At 37.9% G+C, this 19,038-nt stretch overlaps 1 protein-coding gene across 8 annotated transcripts in view; it reads left to right on the top strand.

The window, feature by feature from the left end:
- The window catches only part of LOC136847686 (proton-coupled amino acid transporter-like protein CG1139), a 66,832-nt gene that overhangs the window by 1,659 nt on the left and 46,135 nt on the right, over positions 1-19,038 (top strand). For 2 of the 8 annotated variants that reach the window (XR_010855803.1, XM_067119491.1), the window contains exon 1: positions 12,261-12,388. The exons of 1 other annotated variant lie outside the window; for it this stretch is intronic. Coding sequence is in view for 2 of the 7 variants with exons in the window: in XM_067119488.1 (XP_066975589.1) it covers positions 11,705-11,744 (40 nt within the window). In the remaining 5 variants the exon portion in view is untranslated. Of the gene's footprint in view, positions 1-11,535; positions 11,745-11,882; positions 12,794-19,038 lie in introns of those variants that run through there. 5 more of the 8 variants (XM_067119488.1, XM_067119487.1, XR_010855801.1 and 2 more) reach the window with 5 other exon arrangements.

Here is a 19,038-nt window from a genome sequence, read left to right as displayed (position 1 = left end):
GCTATAGTAGTATCTGCTTGTTCATGAGTTTTGATGAGGAACGCTATGCACAGATGTAAATGGTTACTCTATCCTACGTTTTTTTTTAAATAAGCTGTGAAGCATTTGGCGTAAGTTAATAGCCATTTGATAAAAAGAAAAGATAACGTACAGAAACTCCTTTTAAAAACAATGTTTTTGTCACAAATTCAGGGATAAAGTATTGATGTAGAGTAGTTATATTTGAAAGTCTACGGACATTTCACATATAATTTCACATAGTCATGCACGTGTAATTTACTGGTTTGCAAACAAATATTCCGAATAGTCACTCATGATTTCTTTTGAGTTTCACCAACTCATTACAGTTATACATAAGGTTCGGTAACATTTAGAACCGGTCTTAAAACTGTTCTTGTCACCTCTCCGTGGGAACAGTCAGGCATCTATGGACACATCTTTTGTTGTTAACTGTTTATGGAGATTGAGAAGACTTATTTGACAACGCCATTTCAGATTTCATCAGTATTGACTGACAACATTTAAGAGCAGTTTTTCAGCAATTATGTGATGGCGTCAAAGGAAATTTTGTGGATTATCTTTCTTACATATCGCAAGCTTTTGCTGCCGTGTTGTCACGTTCAAAATGATTGTCTTTCTACTGTTTATGTATAAAAAGATGCTATCTTAGTTACGCCCTTTAATAATAAATATATACCGTATATAATGTATATATATATTTTATATATATACGTGTATATATATATATAATCTTAATTTCACCTCAGATCATATCATCCCTAAATCGGTAATCTTCAAAAGTAGTAAGAAACCTGAAATCGTCGAACCACTCGGCGTGATTGCCTGGACTCACATGTATAATGTAAAACCAAAAAGTTTGAGCAATATCCATCCTAGAGAAGGGAAATAATCATCGGAAAATCTCGGTAATCGAATAGACTAAAATAAATCAATTTATCTAATAAGGAAAGATACCAGATAGGGAACTGCTTCAGTGCGACTAAAAAATGAGATCTGTCGGAATACGCAACTTCGGGTGATGGTAAGTAACGTGCAGTTAATCAGCCCCGCTCTCTCGTAAGGAAAACGTGAACCTCCATTATGCCTGAACGAGCCTCAATACCGTTTACTTCTAGTTTCTGGAATTTTCTCAATTTTTCCTGAATTCGCAGACTTTTCCCGCCTGCCTTACAAAGCTTGATATGGAAAGTTATGCCGTCTCCGTCTCTTCACCGAAAAGAAAAAGAAGAATCTTTCTCTCGTTCAATAAGAATTTCTGATTTCGCTTTCTATTATTCCAGTCCGTAATAAGTTATTGTTCGCGAACGACAATCTACTGGACGAAAACCAATGTCCTGGGTACGAAATATCACGATTGCCAAGTGTCATTGCGAGAGACAGACAGAGAATTTCGACTATCTCTGTTACTGGTTTCATAAATTCCATGGTTACGACCGCCTCCACTAAATTAAACAATTACACTTAAATTACAAAGCAAGTGTGGCATTCGTGATGTTAGCAATAAGATTGTGACGTTATATATAAATGCCATCCACTCCTGGAACTTTAATATATATATATATTATATATATATATATATATATATATATATATATATATATACGTATGTATGTATTTATGTATGTATATATATGTATGTATATATGTATATGTATGTATATGTATATGTATATATATATATATATAATGTATATATGTGTGTGTGCATGTATGTATTTATACATTGTGATTATCGAAGAAACTTATAGAACTAGAAGCGTAAGATACTTGCCAGATCATAACGAAAAGGATGGAAAGAATCCACTAATCCTGCGTGTTTCTTTGCCCCGTTCAGTCACCCAGTAAACGTCAAAGGAAGAAAATTTACGAAGTAACGATAAAATCAGAAGAAAGTAAACCGCAAGCTATTGGCAAACAAGGATCTCCTAGCCAGAGAAGGAAGAAACGATAATTAACGTAACTTTTTGCCCATAATAATAATAATAATAATAATAATAATAATAATAATAATAATAATAATAATAATAATACATTTACCAAATACGTCAATATAAACTAGTAGCCTTGCCTTGAACTTGAATTCTTAGAATTGCAAATTATTTCGGATCGATTTGTGTTTGTAATTTTTTTTAAGGCGCTGGAGGACCGATTAGTTTCAGAACTCAAACCCACAGTTGAGTTTCTGAGATGATGATTGTGATCATAGGCACCTGGTCCCAATTTCTGAATTCATGTTATTTTATCAGTTGTGTAGACACCGAGATCTATAAAAAAGTATTTTGGGGAAAAAACAGTAACCACGACAAATGAATGTATTTGCCTCTTTTCTTACTTCATATAAATTTTTCCCCCTACTTTCACGTTAATTCTTCTGTGACCTATGTATCGCAAATTTATTCATCTTATCTACATCTCACGCCCATCATTTTACTCATATTCATCTTCCTCTCGTGTGTTATCAATTCCTTATTTCTTCTTTCCTTCGTAACTTTGATATTAGTATACTCAGGAACGCATAGCAGGAGGAATCTTTATATCTGAATTTATCTCATTTACGACCCTCTAACTTTTTTTTAAATAATCGTCGACACAAAACCATGGGAAGAAAATTTCTTATTTTCTTGGCGCACACTTGGTACAGAATGAACAACGAAAATGAAAAGTTTCATTATTTTTCCCCTTAACTTTGAAACTGGCATAAACACGAATCCGCAATAGCAAAAACTGTCGCTTTCAACAGCCATCATATAGCATAAGGTTTACGATGACCTCGAATTTTTCCCGTTCCTTAGCGAACGTTCCGAAGCTCTCGTAAAATTTGTCAATGGAATTACCATATGTCAGCCTCTGATGTAAAAGGCATCACAACCGGGCCACAAAATCCCTCGATAGAGGATCCGAATGGCCGTTTGTTTAACGGAGCATAGATTCCGAAACCTTTTTCTAGCCCCCTTCGAGACTCGACGGGGGAGGTGAGAGGAGCGGCGAAGGGTTTCCGTGCCAAAACGTTTATTGCCCGAAAACCTGATTTTGGGTCATATTTCTTCGCCGATAACGATCCCGATAATGTTCGATTGGAAGGAGTGATACGACGTTTCTCCTTTGTGCGTTACTGTGGCTGGCCTTTTACGTTACTCTTATTAAATGGTTTATTGGCATTCTCCCATTTCCTCTCGCCCTGAGTTCGACCGGAGCCCTTATCACAACTTAGCCGACGGTTATATATTTTCCTTAATTATTCACTGTCTTGTTGCAAGCCATAATTTTGCTGCAAGTTTCCGTTCTTGGCAATCTGGAATATGTCAAAGCCTAGCTCGCCAATTAAAGCATTGGAAAATAAAAAGGTTTATCAGAAGCTCATCTAAACGAAATAACGTCGCATATCCAGTTAAGTCTTTCCATAAATCTGGTAAACTGTGTATTTTATGATACATCTTCAAAATTTTGAGAAAACATGACACACTTAACTGGTAACATGATGTAATTAAGCTCTGAATATTGCCTGTGAACTAACGGATAATATTTCGTCAAGAATTATAGTTAAGACATTCAGTTCAGTGTCTGTAACTATAATCTGAAGGTTGTCGTCTACCCCCCGTGTTTTCAGGAAAGACAGTTACTGTGTATATATACACATGAACTCATTGGCCTTTCGTTTTCAACTTCCTCCCCAAAGTACCATTTGTTTTTGAAAGAATGACAAAAATAACTCCGCAAAAGGATTAAGCCTGCATCTATTTTAGAAGCAGACCTCAGAAGTAGAAATGAGAATATTACATCTGAGGTCTGCTTCTCAAATGGATGCAGGCTTAACCCTTTCGAGAAATTCCACATTGCAGTAGTTGAATCATGTGTTGGGCTGAAAGAGTGAATTTGGTGTCACTAGATTTGCCGTCGAAACACGTTTTGACTTCATGTGGTTAATTACTACTTGTGTATTGTTTTGATTGGTTGTTTTCGATTGCTTTGTCAGAATGGTGAATAAACAACAAGGTTTTTGAGTGTCAAATCGTCTTCTGTTCCGTAATTATGAAGACATTTTTTCATTCGTGTCGAAGGTATCCGGAATAAGGTTTCGACATTATTCGTTCATTGTCATCTTCATCCTCTCTCTCTCTCTCTCTCTCTCTCTCTCTCTCTCACACACACACACACACACACACATCGGTGAATTGGTACTATTTACCTTCCTCCATCTCATAAGGAAAACCAATGAGGTGGCAAAAAATAGATCGATAATATCATCGGGCATGTGCAAGAAGATATTTTGCAACTTGTTGCAAGGCGGATGCATTTTTTTATACAGGGCGATAAATAAGCGAAGGTGAAAGAGAGGAATTGTTACAATTCCTTATCACAAGGAGGACCTAGCGTGAAGAACCGAGCGCCAGTTCTCAAACAAATTCAGAGCTGACGATTATCGCCGGAACGGGGACTTCTCGGCAAGGAGCGTGTCGCGGCTTCCTTATCTTGTTTTCTCCGAGACTTTTTTACTGATAAGGACCAGTTTCCGAGGGGCACATATAAGCCTCCGAAGGGACATTCGGTGGTTTAACAACGACATTCGGTTCAATTTATGGCCGGTAGCACCCACCCTCCGTTGCCCGCTTAAGGATAGTTGTAAAGGTGGCTGGACGGCGGTCAGTCTTAGGACTCCCCGGTGTTGTTCCAGATAATGGAAGTGCGCCGTTCCAGGCGACCTCGCTCTTCTCCAAGGGGCGTTGGTCCGAGAACAACCTACTCCTACCAACAACGCTAAGGCTTTCGTCGGAATCATTAGTCAAGTGATGCTGAAGCGTAACGTGAAGTTGGTGCAATTAAAATATGAATGTCTTAGATATATCATGGTGTGGTCATTCATTTTCCCAATAGTTCGAGAGTTATGGATCCAATTTCAAAGGAGTGTTCCAGGTATTCTGATTCTATGGTTTCGTCCATGAGGTTGCGTCACAGCAATATTTCTTTTTTTTTTCCTATGCTGGTGGCGAAAATGAAGCCACGAATCTTCGTACTAGTATAACAACAAATTAACGAACATGCATGACTTCAAATTTGCACCAGTATGGAAAAGAACACTGGCTACTTGGTCAAAAACTGGCGTCAGGATCTCCAGAAATGTCAGAAAACTTGTTCATGAGACAGTGTACAAGACAGCAAACGATTCGGTGACTTCGTTGAGAGCAAGATACGGAGTGACGTTAAGAGAAATTGTTTTACTTTCACAATTAGAATCGTTCTTGTAACTTGACACAAAAGAGAAGAAAACCACATCATGTCATTCAAGCATTCAATAGGCAGATTAATTCAAAAAGATTTTTAAGCCTTCATACTCGTAAGATTGCCTGAAGTAAAACCTCTCGTATTTCACGCTCGTAAGAACTGCGAAGGCTTCTAGAATGTCAAGCAGTCCTTCGGAGTAATGGTGGGTGAATGGGGTTGCCTAGTTCAACCCCTTGGTAACATTTCACATCTTCCCTTCACCTTCTAGTCTTATTGTTGTGGTACTAATACTCGGGGGCGGGGTGGCACTATTCTGTCTTGACATTGGAATGCCAGTTATTGGTTAGGCTGGCTGGAGAGTGATCGAACCGGGAGTGTATCTGCTCATGATTAAAACACTTAAAGAAGGAGAATAAGAAGTATTAGCACTAGAGGCAATAGCAGGAATAGTAATACTACGGCAGGAGTAAGAACGGCAGTGCTAACAGTCGTAGAAGCAGTAATATGAATAGTAGTACTAATGTAGTATAGTAACAGCAGTTGTGGTGGAATAACAATAATAATAACATATACATAATATCTCAAGTTATTATTTTCGCTCTTATTGTTAGCTACATTTAAACACCTGATCTTGCCTTCAAATAATTCATTTTTTACGCAGTCAAAGCAATAAGCAATATGGTCCACCCTTAGCAATTGAATTTACCAGACTGACCTACAACAGTATGCACCCAGAGAAAGATAAAGAGAGAGCAAAGAAGAAAAAAAAAGGATTATATTCTCTCTCTCTCTCTCTCTCTCTCTCTCTCTCTGGAATTCTGCGAACCAGTGAACAATAATGGCAGAATAACGAAATGGCCTCCAGCTACAAGAATAGGAAGGACGAAGCAAATATGCGGTGGACAGATGAATAAGATATGAATTATTCCAGTGGTAAATGTTATTTATTATTGAAAATCGTCCAGTTACGAAATATGTGCAGAGTCGTCGATAGGCTTGTAACGTTATGAGAATGATTCCCCATTCTTATAACGTAAAAATACTGATACTGTTTTCTACTTGTAAAATCTTGCCCGATAATCGTTATATAAACCGAAATTCTCTTCGGTGGCGATGATAAAAAAAAGATGAAGATTTTTGAGGTGACCATGACTATAGAATGAGGAATCCATAGGTAATTATGATTATGGTGATGAAAATGATAATTGCTTTTGATGAACTACCAACAACCCCACTCACGTACACACAAATTGTCCTAAGTAGTGAAAGTGTATGCATGTATTATTATGTATGTATGTATGTATGTATGCATACATGTATGAGTGTATGAAGCATCCAAGAAAAAATACGGTCTAATGATAGACTTACGAAATGCGTATGCGTGCAAAGTATTAAAGTACTAAGCCACTTTATCATTTAGATTCTAGAGGATGAAATGAACAATAATCCTTCTCTGGCCCATTGTCCTTCGAACACTTTCAGGTCAGTCACTGGCTGTATTTGCGTAAATGTCGTCATTTGCAATATCGATTTAGCATAAGTGACCCAGACGACCGACAAACCAACAGACGCGTTTTTATAAAAGCCCAAAACAGACAACTGAATGGATAAAAGACATGATCCCGTCCAATAGCATTACAGAGGTAAGAGGATTAATTATCACAAAGCTCGTTTGATACTGAATTTAATTAAATTACGGTCATTCTAGATCTCTTATGTTTTTTCAGCCGCTTATGATATTTCGTTCGCTGTTGAGGCTTACGGAAAACAAACAGGATAAAGTTATAGCATTATCATTTTCTCTTTGTAATAAGAGAGGCTTCTTGCCTTTCATTCTGGATTCATCGTGTGTTTGCAATTTTCCTTTATGAGTGTTGTTAAGGTTTACATCTATATTATTTTTTGTTTTTATATGTCTCCAGCAAGTCTGTTTTTGTTTTGAATTGTAAACTTAATAATAATTTTCGTTTCTTTATCTGTAAACTTATTTTTTTTTCCAAAGAAACAGAAATAGTCTATCATCCGCTTCATCTATGTTCATCTTCGGAGGCCCTCCTTTTAACGATCATGTCGCCCAAATGGTGAGCCTATGTGTATGTCCGTTTGTTCATGGTTTCCTTGAATACTTCGTCCTTCTGTCTTGATTGTCTAAGAGTAGATAAATTTTTAGCTTACTCCTCAAAGTCTCTTGATTTTTATCTTTTCAGTTCTTGGGGAGGCTTATGCATGCAGAGGCTTTTCCCAACATCTGTGCTGCGTCTTGGTTCCAGTAATCTGCACTCCCCGTGTTCCGAAGCGCAGTTATGCTTCCTGTGGCGTATTTTTATAGATCTCTCACATATTTCGGATGATTATTCTTCATCTCATTGTACGTGAATAAATACTCCATATCCAGTGAAGTTATTAAGGCCTGGGGTGACCCTGTCCGCTGCGATTTTATTCATGATTAATTTGGATGATTAAATCCTAGAGCTTTTTCAATAAATATTTGGTATACTATTGATAGGACTTACATACTTATGTATATTCATTTTTAACGTACCCACATTTAGACATTTTTTGTGAGTCATTTGTTATGTGATTTGATCTTTCATATTTAGATTCTCATCCACTAGCACTCGTTGGTTTCCATGGTTTTTAGTATTTACTCTTCTGTATAATTTATTTTTGTTGTATAGATGTATAGTTTTTAGGTTTTCATTTGACCCTACGAATATAACTGTTTTAGCTGCATTTGATTTCAATCTTTTCTGTTCATCCAGTCCTTTTCTTCGCTCATTACGTTCTCCATTTTCGTCTTAGTCTAGCTCGATCACGATGAAGAGGAGACAGAAAAGGGAGAGAGAGATAACAGCGCAAACTAATGAAATATACCGCAGGCCAAGTTAAGTACAATCATCAAAAACGATATTGGCGGGCTGAGATAAAGATAAAATTACGAGAGAGAGAGAGAGAGAGAGAGAGAGAGAGAGTTAGTGTGCAAATGCCACTACATTTACTACGCAATAATTTACATTGAGATTATCTTGATCTGCAGAGAAGAAACACAATGCCCAAATTTATGCTCTTCAACTTGTAAAGTTGGAGAGCATAATCACCCTCTCTCTCTCTCTCTCTCTCTCTCTTTATTCAAGTACTGGAGGCTAGTCTCACCTGGAAGGCAAAGCGAGTGACCGATCAGCGACATGATCAGTGTCGGGAAGCTTTCGCTTCGGCCGTAATCATTAATCGTGCTCGCTGAATCAAACTTCATTTTAACTCAACCTGGGCTTCTTCATCCTCGCCAGCCCCCGAATCATGCTTAACAATCACTCCTTCCATATAAGGCCCAGTTAATTAAGCAGTGATAAGTTAACAAGTGTACAGACAGGACAACTTAGGTAGGTATCTATGTAACCATCTCGTTGAGCTTCGAAAGATCATTCTGCTGCTATTAGCCTCCTAAATCTGCTTTCGTTTTTAAGTGGCCAAGGATTTATTCTCTCGCATATTTGCATTAGGGACTCGTCCTGCAGAGCTCCTCGCAAGGCCAGGCCACTATGCTCCTCCAGCTTGTTCATAAGGATCATATTTGGGAGAAGTCTGGTCTTGCGTCACGGGTCATTGAAGGTTCGTATCCCAGCGGCGTTCCGCTTATGGTACTAGGGATGATTAGCTCTGCACATTTCAAAGGCGCTTTTCTTCTCCTAATCCCGAAGGGGAGAGAAACGATCTTTTCCATATGACCTGCTTACACGATCTTCTTTTTCTGCTAATTAGCATTGAGGAGGTTCTCAGTTTTGAGACAGAGCAGAGAACTGAAGACGGCGAGGCTTTGGCTGAGCTAGTTACTGCAATAGTGACTCTATAAGTAGCCTCGACCAAGGCTCTAATTTAGGTTAGATTATAAGTTAGCTGACATTGTTTCCTTTCAAAAAATACAGAAATTTAATTTTTAAATTATTTATGCTTTGAGATTAAGTACTTTTCCAGCAAAGAACTTAAAGTTTATGTGTAAAGCCCTAAGAAGAAATACACTTGGGTCCAAGCAACTTGAGTTTTGTTCAAGCTACAAAAATCAGGGCCTGGCTTCGTCTGGATACGCAATTTAGTCTTTCTTTTTTTTATTTTTTAACACCATCCCCCCGAAAAATTTCAGACCCGATTACGTTATTTGTAGTCCTGCAGTGCTTGTATGCGTGTTCAAGTTCTTTGAAGTGTGAAAAGTCACCGTAGTACAGTTATGGAAATAAGCTCTTAGGAAACACAAATATAAAAAGCTTGCAAACAAAGTTAAAGCATTCTTCATTTACGATAATTTAAGTACAAACGCAGTCAAATGTTAAAATCTCTCTCTCTCTCTCTCTCTCTCTCTCTCTCTCTCTCTCTCTCTCTCTCTCTCTCTCTCTCTATATATATATATATATATATCTATATATATATATATATATATATATATATATATATATATATATATATATATATATATATATATATATATATATATATATATATATATATATATATAAAGGCTACATATATCAACGTGGCCCAGTTCTTTCCCACATTAACCTCGCCTCACTAGCGAGAGACCCGAGATCAATTCCAAGGGGGAAGAAAGACTTGAACCCGTTTCCTGAAAACCCTAGCATGCTTCTGTTGTTCTAAGCATTGAATTTTGCACCTGATAGTTAGTCGACTGTGGTATGTCACAGCCAAAGGTGAAAATGGTGCAGTGATAGCAACCTTATCCTAAAAGTGGAAAAATACAGATACAGGAAAACATTAATTTCAGATGCTTTTTGTCACAAGGGTATTGTAAATACTCTTCAGGCACCAGCGCACAGAACCACACACACACACACACACACACAAACAGACATACATGCACGCGCACACAAGTACTCAGACACGCTCACACAGACTGACGTAATGAATACGGCTAACAAGCATTAACACATTGCATATTTACAATGTGATGCTCTTAAACTCTGATAAGAATCATTAAACAAATAATAAATTACTTATTCGTTCGCAAAATTTCTGAATTAAACTTTGTAAGGTCGAGGGTAATGATGCTTTGAGAGGGTAAATATCTGTGACAAAATACTGTAAGAATAAAAGCAAAACTCGATTTTCAAAAATGCAGGAAAAGGAAGCAGGCAATTATTTAGAGAGAATAATTAGCTGAACATGGTGGTCCTTAATATATTTGATCATTTGGTGAACATTAGTATTCCATTTTATTTCATCTCTTGTTTCTTGCAATCCTGTTGTTAGATTATGGTCAAATAAATTATTTTGGGTAATGCTTGTTTCGCTGTAGACTTGAGAGAGAGAGAGAGAGAGAGAGAGAGAGAGAGAGAGAGAGAGAGAGAGAGAGAGAGAGAGAGAATAGTTTCCTTGTTCGCCAGTCATCATTTACAGATGTTTTGGCAGGTTACACCTTTACATGGCTAGTCACTCACATGTAAACTCAAACGTGCTCACAAACTCATTTACGAACACGCGAACGTAATCCTTGCAATGGTATACTTTATATACGGTAAGCCTCTCTCACTCACACTTCTCACACTTTTCCTAAGAGCGCATGACAAGAGCTGAATGGCAGCCTATTAATCAATGGACCAATTACAGCTGCACGTAATCAGATATTCAAAATTAAGTCGTTATAGTACAGCTTATTTCTTTGTTATGGTTCGTTACAAAAGACTCAGTTATAGGGTAATACAAAATAGAACAGTTCATACCTGTGCTTTGACTAACCAAGTATGTCTTCTGGGTGGTTAATCGTGCAACTAGGCAAAAAGCAAAATTATTATTATTATTATTATTATTATTATTATTATTATTATTATTATTATTATTATTAGTAGTAGTAGTAGTAGTAGTAGTAGTAGTAGTAGTAGTAGTAGTAGTAGTAGTAGTAGTAGTCGTGTGACAAAGTAAAAAGCAGAATTATTATTATTTTTCAGCAAAACCTAACTTACACCTGTCTAGCAGTTTTACTTTTCAAAGAAAGGAGAAGACCAGCTAGGAGAATTATAGAAAAATAAATACGGAAAGAAATACAGTACTTGTAACTCAACGCATTAACGCGCACAAACGCACACGTGTATAAAATTATGTATACACACACACACACACACACACACACACACATATATATATATATATATATATATATATATATATATATATATATATATATATATATATATATATATATATATATATATATCTGCCCATTACAGGTACTAATCTCTTTATCAGACATAAGAAACAAACCTAAAATTATGCTGTTTACTTCACAGTAATTCTGCCCTTCCTGACCGAAGGTGGAAAGGTTTTTACTCAATTAGCGAAGTTCACGAGCGTTCGTACAGTGAGGCAGTTTAAAGATTTTGTTTGTTTACTTACAGCGTGCAAGTTTCCTGTGTGCCTGCGCGTGTGAAGAACTATTCGTACGTAAAACGGTGGTAATATGGCACCAAATCTAATGCTCCAGATTATTTCCATGGCCGGTAAGCTGTTTAGAAATTTTAAAAGATATTTTATTAGTTGTTAATGACTACAGATAGGACTGATTGGTGAACTTCCGTGCATAAATCCAAGTTCATGATAAGCAGCTAATGTTCTGTCATCTGTACTGTAGAAAAGCTGCAAAAAGATAGGAATCTGACCCAAGGAAGTCATCACTGTTTCTCTTAGGAGCTTAGTAGGTTACAAGCTCTCTTGTAATACAAAGTAACCAGAAAAAAATTATCTACAAGTCAATTGCATTTAGAAGTAAAACCATAGTGCTGGAACGCAGTATCGTGTTGGTAAACGTACTAACCTGGACATGGAGTTTTGACATTACCGCTGTGACTATCACATGATAACCCCGCCTTTCCATTGGAGGAGATTCCCACGTTCGTGTGTACATCTTGGTAACGGCTTCCCTTTCGATATTTACATTGCTATCACGGTATGAAAAGAATGGAGGTTGCGTGGCTGACAATGTATATTGAAAAAAATGTTTGAACGTAGAAGTAAAAAAAAAATGTGATAACAGGCGATGCACAATAAGGAATTTCGATTACATAATACTCGAAATTAGCAAGTCGAGATGCATGTTGTTGTTACCAAAACATCACAGATAGTGCAGACTCAGAGTGTCGTTGCGGTGAGTAACGTGTAAACGGATACGCTGTTCCTACGCGATATCTTACCTTATCGCATTATCTATTTGCTAGACGTAAGCGAGTGGGAAATTTCCCCCCTCTAGTTTCCGGAGAAGGTTAGGCTTACGACGGACGACCTGCGGAGACCTTTTTGGCTAGGCCCAAGAGCCTACGTTGGGCCTGTGCTTGAAATTTCTCCTCAGTCCGCAGGGTCAAGATGCAGAATTGAAGGTCGCAAGAGTTATATGGACCATGTGACGTGTGATAGAGTGCAAGTACTGTAATGGCCTGAGTGCAAACGGAAGCCTCACCCTAACCTTGGCAGCCAGGGTTAAATCCGGTGGCTAGCCCGCCTTCCATAGCAAGTTTTGCGTTTGTTTGCCTAGCACAGGCCGCCGCCCCCTACGGTAAGCTAGCCTAGGCGTAGGCCTAGATCAGGTGGTTTTGAGAAAATGTTTCGGGTAGTATGTAGAGTCGGGAGACATGGGTAGGCATTCTACCCCAAAGGGGGAACCTAGGCTAGTCCATGTGCTCGATGTGAGGGTAAGTGTTATAGTCCATGTGCTTGATGTGAGGGTAAGTGTTACAGTCCATGTGCTTGATGTGAGGGTAAGTGTTACTTCGGAGGGAGGAGGGTGGGTAGAACTAAGTTATAGGTACACGGCGGGTATTTAGCGAGAAATGGCAGGTTCTTATGGTATTTTGGATGCTTATTAACAATTTAAAGTTAATTTTTGGCGTTCGGCTGTATTTAACGTACAATTTACCTTTGAACTCTGCCCTACGGTAAGGGGGACCCCGACGGGAATCCGGGGTTTCCATACGCGATCTTCACGAGACAGAGCACCGGTACGTCTGTTTCGAACGGTTCGTATCCCTTCTGGCAAGTGCAATAACTTGTTAACGTATGGGTAACTCTCCCCCCCCCACCCCGGGCCATTCCATTTGGCCGACAACAAACAAATGCACCGCTAGTGTCAGAAGCCCTAAAAGTGTTGAAAAAACCAGCCATTGTTGGATGGACTTCAGGGGTTAATTACAGCCGAACCCCCAAAAATAACGTTAAATTGTATATAAGCAACCAAAATACTATAAGAGACTGCCATTTCTCGCTAAATACCCGCCGTGTATCTGTTACTTAGAAATACTGGAGGGTGAAGTCCCCCAGCCAGGTCAGGGCACAATGCGCTAGGAAATGTTGGGTTAAGGTTGTTTTGGTTATGTCATAGCCAGTGCCAGAACACATGTCCAAACGGAAATTTAGTCCCGCTGATCTGTTTCTAATATTCAGTGTTACTTTGGGGGGCAGGGGAGCTGAATCCCCTCTTGCAAGGTCAGGACACAGCACCCTAAGTCAGGGTAGGAAGGTAAGGGGTAATTCTAAGCTGGCTGTCCGCAGTGAGCTAGACAATGGCATTTGACATTTTCCTGTGTTATTTTACTTGCTTCACAAGAGTTTAAAGTAATATTTTGTCGGCCGGCTTTAACTAAACTGTAATTGACCTTTGAAAACTACACGACTTGAATTACCTAATGCGGGGTAGGTCTAAGCCGGCATTCCGCGGCGAGCCCACCACCCCCTTCCAACCAAAGCTAATACGGCAAAATTGTAACCAGTAAACACCCCTAGGGTACGTTAGATTGGTATATCTTGGGGTGTTTACTGGTTACAATTTTGCCGTATTAGCTATGGAGGGGGGTGGGGGGCCTGCCGCGGAATGCTGGCTTAGATCTACCCCTGTCGGTAGTGTAGTCTTCAAAGGTCAATTACAGTTTAGTTACAGCCGGCCGACAAAATATTACTTCAAATTCTTGTAAAGCAAGTAAAATAACAGGAAAACTTCAATTGCCACAGTCTAGCTCACTGCAGACAGCTGCCTTAGAATTACCAGGTAAGGGTCTGGTTAGGTCAGGATATGGCATTCTAGGAAAGGTGAGGTTTGGCCCATTTTCATGGGCGGATTTCTCATGCCTGCCCGTCTCCCTACGCTGCATCTGCCCCAACATTTCAAAAGTAACTTAGAATTGTATGCTGTGTTCATCACAGTTTAGTCTACTGGCTGGGACACATCTCACAACAATTAACATTTTGATAAGTTTCCAGACTAGGCTAAGCTGTTGTAACTGAAGGTATGGTACGGCCAACTTACTAACCAAGCCTTAGTTCAAGTATGTCACAACATCGATTGGTTTTCATGAAAAAATTATACAGAGTGAATATTGTGCCAGGACCCAGGAATCAATTTGCATTTACTAGCCTATTAACCCTTTTACTTTTGACCCTTATGAACAATATTGTATGCAGGATGTGGCAGTGAAGACTGGAGTGATAAACGTAAAAGTGGTTATACCCTTTTTTTTTTTTTTTGCTCAAAGATGCATACCTCTGACAATTTTCAAGGTAGACTGCTCAATTTTGTTCCCTTTTGCAGCTGAATAATTGCTCTTTACATTATCGTAAAAAAAGTCCCCCAAAATAACTTTATGTAAGTGGAATAAAGAGCAGAAATTACGAGAGATGAGAAAACGTTGCACTTTCCTCCCAGGAAAATATGCCAATAAAAACTGCTTTTGATAGTCTTAGCTTTTTAACCATAGCTCACCTAGATAAATTACCTAGTTATTGCAGTGCAATAGTTGTAATTATACCAAGGATAATATGAAAAAATGAATGACAGAGTAGTGTCACTTTTTGTGCCACAAAAAATGACACAGTGCAGCATATTCTCTCTCTCTCTCTCTCTCTCTCTCTCTCTCTCTCTCTCTCTCTCTCTCTCTCTCTCTCTCTCTCTCTCTCTCTCTCTCTCTCTCTCTCTCTCTCTCTCTCTCTCTCTCTCTCTCTCTCTCTCTCTCTCTCTCTCTCTCTCTCTCTCTCTCTCTCTGAGTTGTTGGTTCTGGTAAAATCTCTCTCTAAATAAGCTCATGTGTTCAGGAATTCCTCTAAGATATTGCTCTAGGACTACTAACTCCTCAAGTTCTTCCATAGTTTTAACTTTAGCAGCCTCCAACCATCGTCTGAAACATCTTACTTTATAGGCATAATCCAAGAAAGTTATCTTGTCATCCTTTCTCAAAGATCAGAACCTTTCATTGCAATATTCAGGGGTCATCTTGTAAACTTGTAATACACTATGTTTCAGTACATCATACTCTTTACACTGATCAGCTGATAAGGCTAAATAGGCCCTTCTTCCTTTATCAATGAGAACACTCTGTAACAAGACTGACCATTTATCTTCTGGCCATCCCATACCTGAAACCACGTTTTCAAAGTGCTCAAAAAACTCATCTGGAGCTGCTTCTGTAAACTTTGGAATTAACTTCTGCACTCTTACTACATCAAACACAGGGTCTGAGTTACCTTGGATATAGTTATACTGAGTTACAGGTAATGTGGAGCAAGCTTTGAGTAACTCCAACTCCCTTTCATGTCTTGCTCTTTCTCTGTCTTCTTTTTCTCTTTCAGCCTGCATCTGCAGCTTAATCAACTTTTCTTCTGATTCTATCACCTTCAGTCTACACAAATTTTCTTCTGTTTCTAAGCGTCTAAGCTCTGTCTCTGCATCACTGTTCTCATTCTCTTGCCCTTGTTTACTTGTAAATTCTATCTCAGGTGCATTCAACAATTCATATGCCTCATTTAACTCTCTATCTACTTTACCAGATTCTGTCAATGCTTGAGTTGCAGTACATTTGATTTGTGCCTCAATCATACCACTAGTCACATTACCCCTACAAGTGACTGCTAAAGCAATCCACTGTGCCTTAGTCAGGTTGGATTCAGATAACTCTTCTGATGGATAGAGCTGCTAAAAACTTCTGAACTTCGAACAGAGCCATTTTCTCTAAGTTACTCAAATATTTTTCAGTACAATTCAAAATAACTATGTGGTCACTCTCCAATCAAAATATATCCCTAACACCACCAGTATAAACCATAAATCAGAGTGATATTTTGTTTTGTTCTCCTGGGTCTGGGCACCAAATAATATTGTCACGAAGTGTACCAAGTACCTGGTTATTACACAACTAGTCACAAAATCCAAAAATTTACCTCACCTCAGCCAGATACCCTCATAACAATAAGATTACAACTGAACACACTAAAGGTAACAGTGATCCCTTAAAACTTGCGTACCACTTGAAATATCAAACTAGCTTTATCAAGTTAGTGTGAGGTATTGAGATATATTAGATAAAAAAGGGCATCACTCCATCAAACAACTATAATTGTTTCCCTGATCTTCATTCACTTCCATTAATTGGAGTAGAACAAAACATGTCTATCACTTTGCCATGTGCACACACAAATAACCCCATTCACTGGTGGTCAAAAAATGAAACTTTTTTTTTTTTTTTTAACTTTAAATACAAAAATTTATTTTTAACTTCAAAGTTTATAATTAGAACTCACAATCTGAAAAATTAACCATTACTTGAAAACAACACAAGATTTAATTAATTCTTGAACAAGATTAATTCACAAAACTGTATTTTATCAAGAAATTACGTTAATGAAGCAAAATTCAAACTATTAAGATTTGCTCAAGATTTGAAAAGGAAATCTTAACAAATGAAAATCAAATCAAGTATACAATGTTAAAAGTATCAGCATATGTAAAATGCTAAGTAAATAAATGTTAAATCACCAACACAAAAGTTTGGGTAAAACTATGAAATTGTAAACACAAGTACACAAAAAATGTAAAAACAAGAACATACAAAAAAATGCAAAAAAGGTTTATCAACAATAATTTCACTAAGGCAAAATCTCTTTAAAGTTTCTATGTTTTTACCATGGTAAAAATAACAAAAAACCACTTTAACTTGTACAAGTTTCTGAACACTTTTACAAAACAGTTTCTGACCACTTTTACAAAACTCTTGCTGCAGCAGAAACACTTTTTATCTAAGCGCTGTTACATTTATTTTACACTTTCTTATACTAAGACCTCAGAAAGATATGCACATTAATAGTGACCACACCAAATCTGCTATACAGGGGTATTGTAAATTTTACTCCCCTCAGAAGGAAGAGAGAGACACACACACACACAAAACCTAACTAAACTCTACAGTCTCTGTTTGGACTGAACAGTTTCCCAAAACTCTACTATGAAAATAAACCTATGTTGCCAGTTAGGCATTTTTTTGGAAATGGGTCACTCTGGGAATCTTCCCTGGGAATAAAAAGGAATAAACAGTGTTTTTTCCCCTGGAGGAGGGAAAATAATCAGGGAATTATTCTCTGGCTCGAAAAGAGCTATCTGGGCCTGTCAGCATACATCCTTTCAAGATCTGAGACACAGCACATGACAAATACAAGAGAGAATATATCAAAATTACAGAACACATTAATTTTACAGAAAACATATTGTAAGACATATCATTATAATATATATATAATATATATATATTTTGTGTGTGTGTATATATCTACTGTATATGTGTAATATATATTTTATATATATATATGTATATACATACAGGCAGTCCCCGGTTTACGATGGGTCCGGCTTATGATGTTCCGAGGTTATGACGCTTTTCAAATATATTCATCAGAAATTATTCCCGGTTTATGACGCATGTTCCAGGGTTACAACGCGTCGTACGCCGATCCGATGGAAGAAATATGGCTCCAAAACGGCAGAATAATCATAATTTGGAGTTTTTTGATGAAAAACTAAAAAAATGCAGTTTACAGCATTTCCAGTACACCCAAAGCATTAAAAGTAAGGTTTTCTTAGGATTTCTTACGATTTTCGACGATTTTTCGGTTCACGATGATTTTCGGTTTACGACGCTACGGAAAAATGGGAACCCCGTCAGAAACTGGGGACTGCTCATATATATATATATATATATATATATATATATATATATTATATATATATATATATATATATATTGTCTTGCCCTGTTTCTTTCTTCTTTATAAGGGCATGACATCTAAGGTAACGTGTCCAAGGTAGGTGTGTGGTAATTATTCTAAGTAGGAACAAGTGATTCTTTAAAACAATTACTAAATTTCAAAAGACCTAAGGTTAGGGGAAAATGATTTATTGTTCCCGTTTCTTATTTATTTCGCACTTACTGTCTTACAGTTTCCACCCTGTAGTTTCTTACTGGTTTGGAAGCTTTGTATATTGGATTTAGAGACCTAATGCATTTGATTAAGGGGACTAATGTTCTGAGAGTCAATCGCCACTACACACTTATTCTCTTTCTGTCCTTCGGTTTCTTTTCTGCTTCCCCTCACTTTGGAATAGTTCTCTCTCTCTCTCTCTCTCTCTCTCTCTCTCTCTCTCTCTCTCTCTCTCTCTCTCTCTCTCTCTGCTTTTTTCTCTGTGTTTGTGTGTTTTCTCCTTATATCCACTATTTCCCCTTGTGTCAACCATGATGTCATATTCTGGGCAGGTACTGTTTTTCTGAGGCACCTCCTCCACTTGCTTCATTCCAACTCTTGGAGGTGTATTTCAAGGAATTCCTGTTGATTATTGGGTATTTGCTCCTTGTAGGATGTCTCTAGGTCTCTGGCATTGATGGCATTTGGTTGGCCAAAACATCTAGGGCTGACCTGTGGGAGTGGCTTATTTCCTTGGGCTCTTCTTTGAACTCAAGGGGGTGAGGGGTGTTTTCTCACACCTTATAC

Source organism: Macrobrachium rosenbergii, chromosome 17 (assembly GCF_040412425.1).
Source record: "Macrobrachium rosenbergii isolate ZJJX-2024 chromosome 17, ASM4041242v1, whole genome shotgun sequence".
Classification (NCBI taxonomy): Eukaryota; Metazoa; Arthropoda; class Malacostraca; order Decapoda; family Palaemonidae; genus Macrobrachium; species Macrobrachium rosenbergii.
This window is presented reverse-complemented; position numbering and strand designations above follow the sequence as displayed.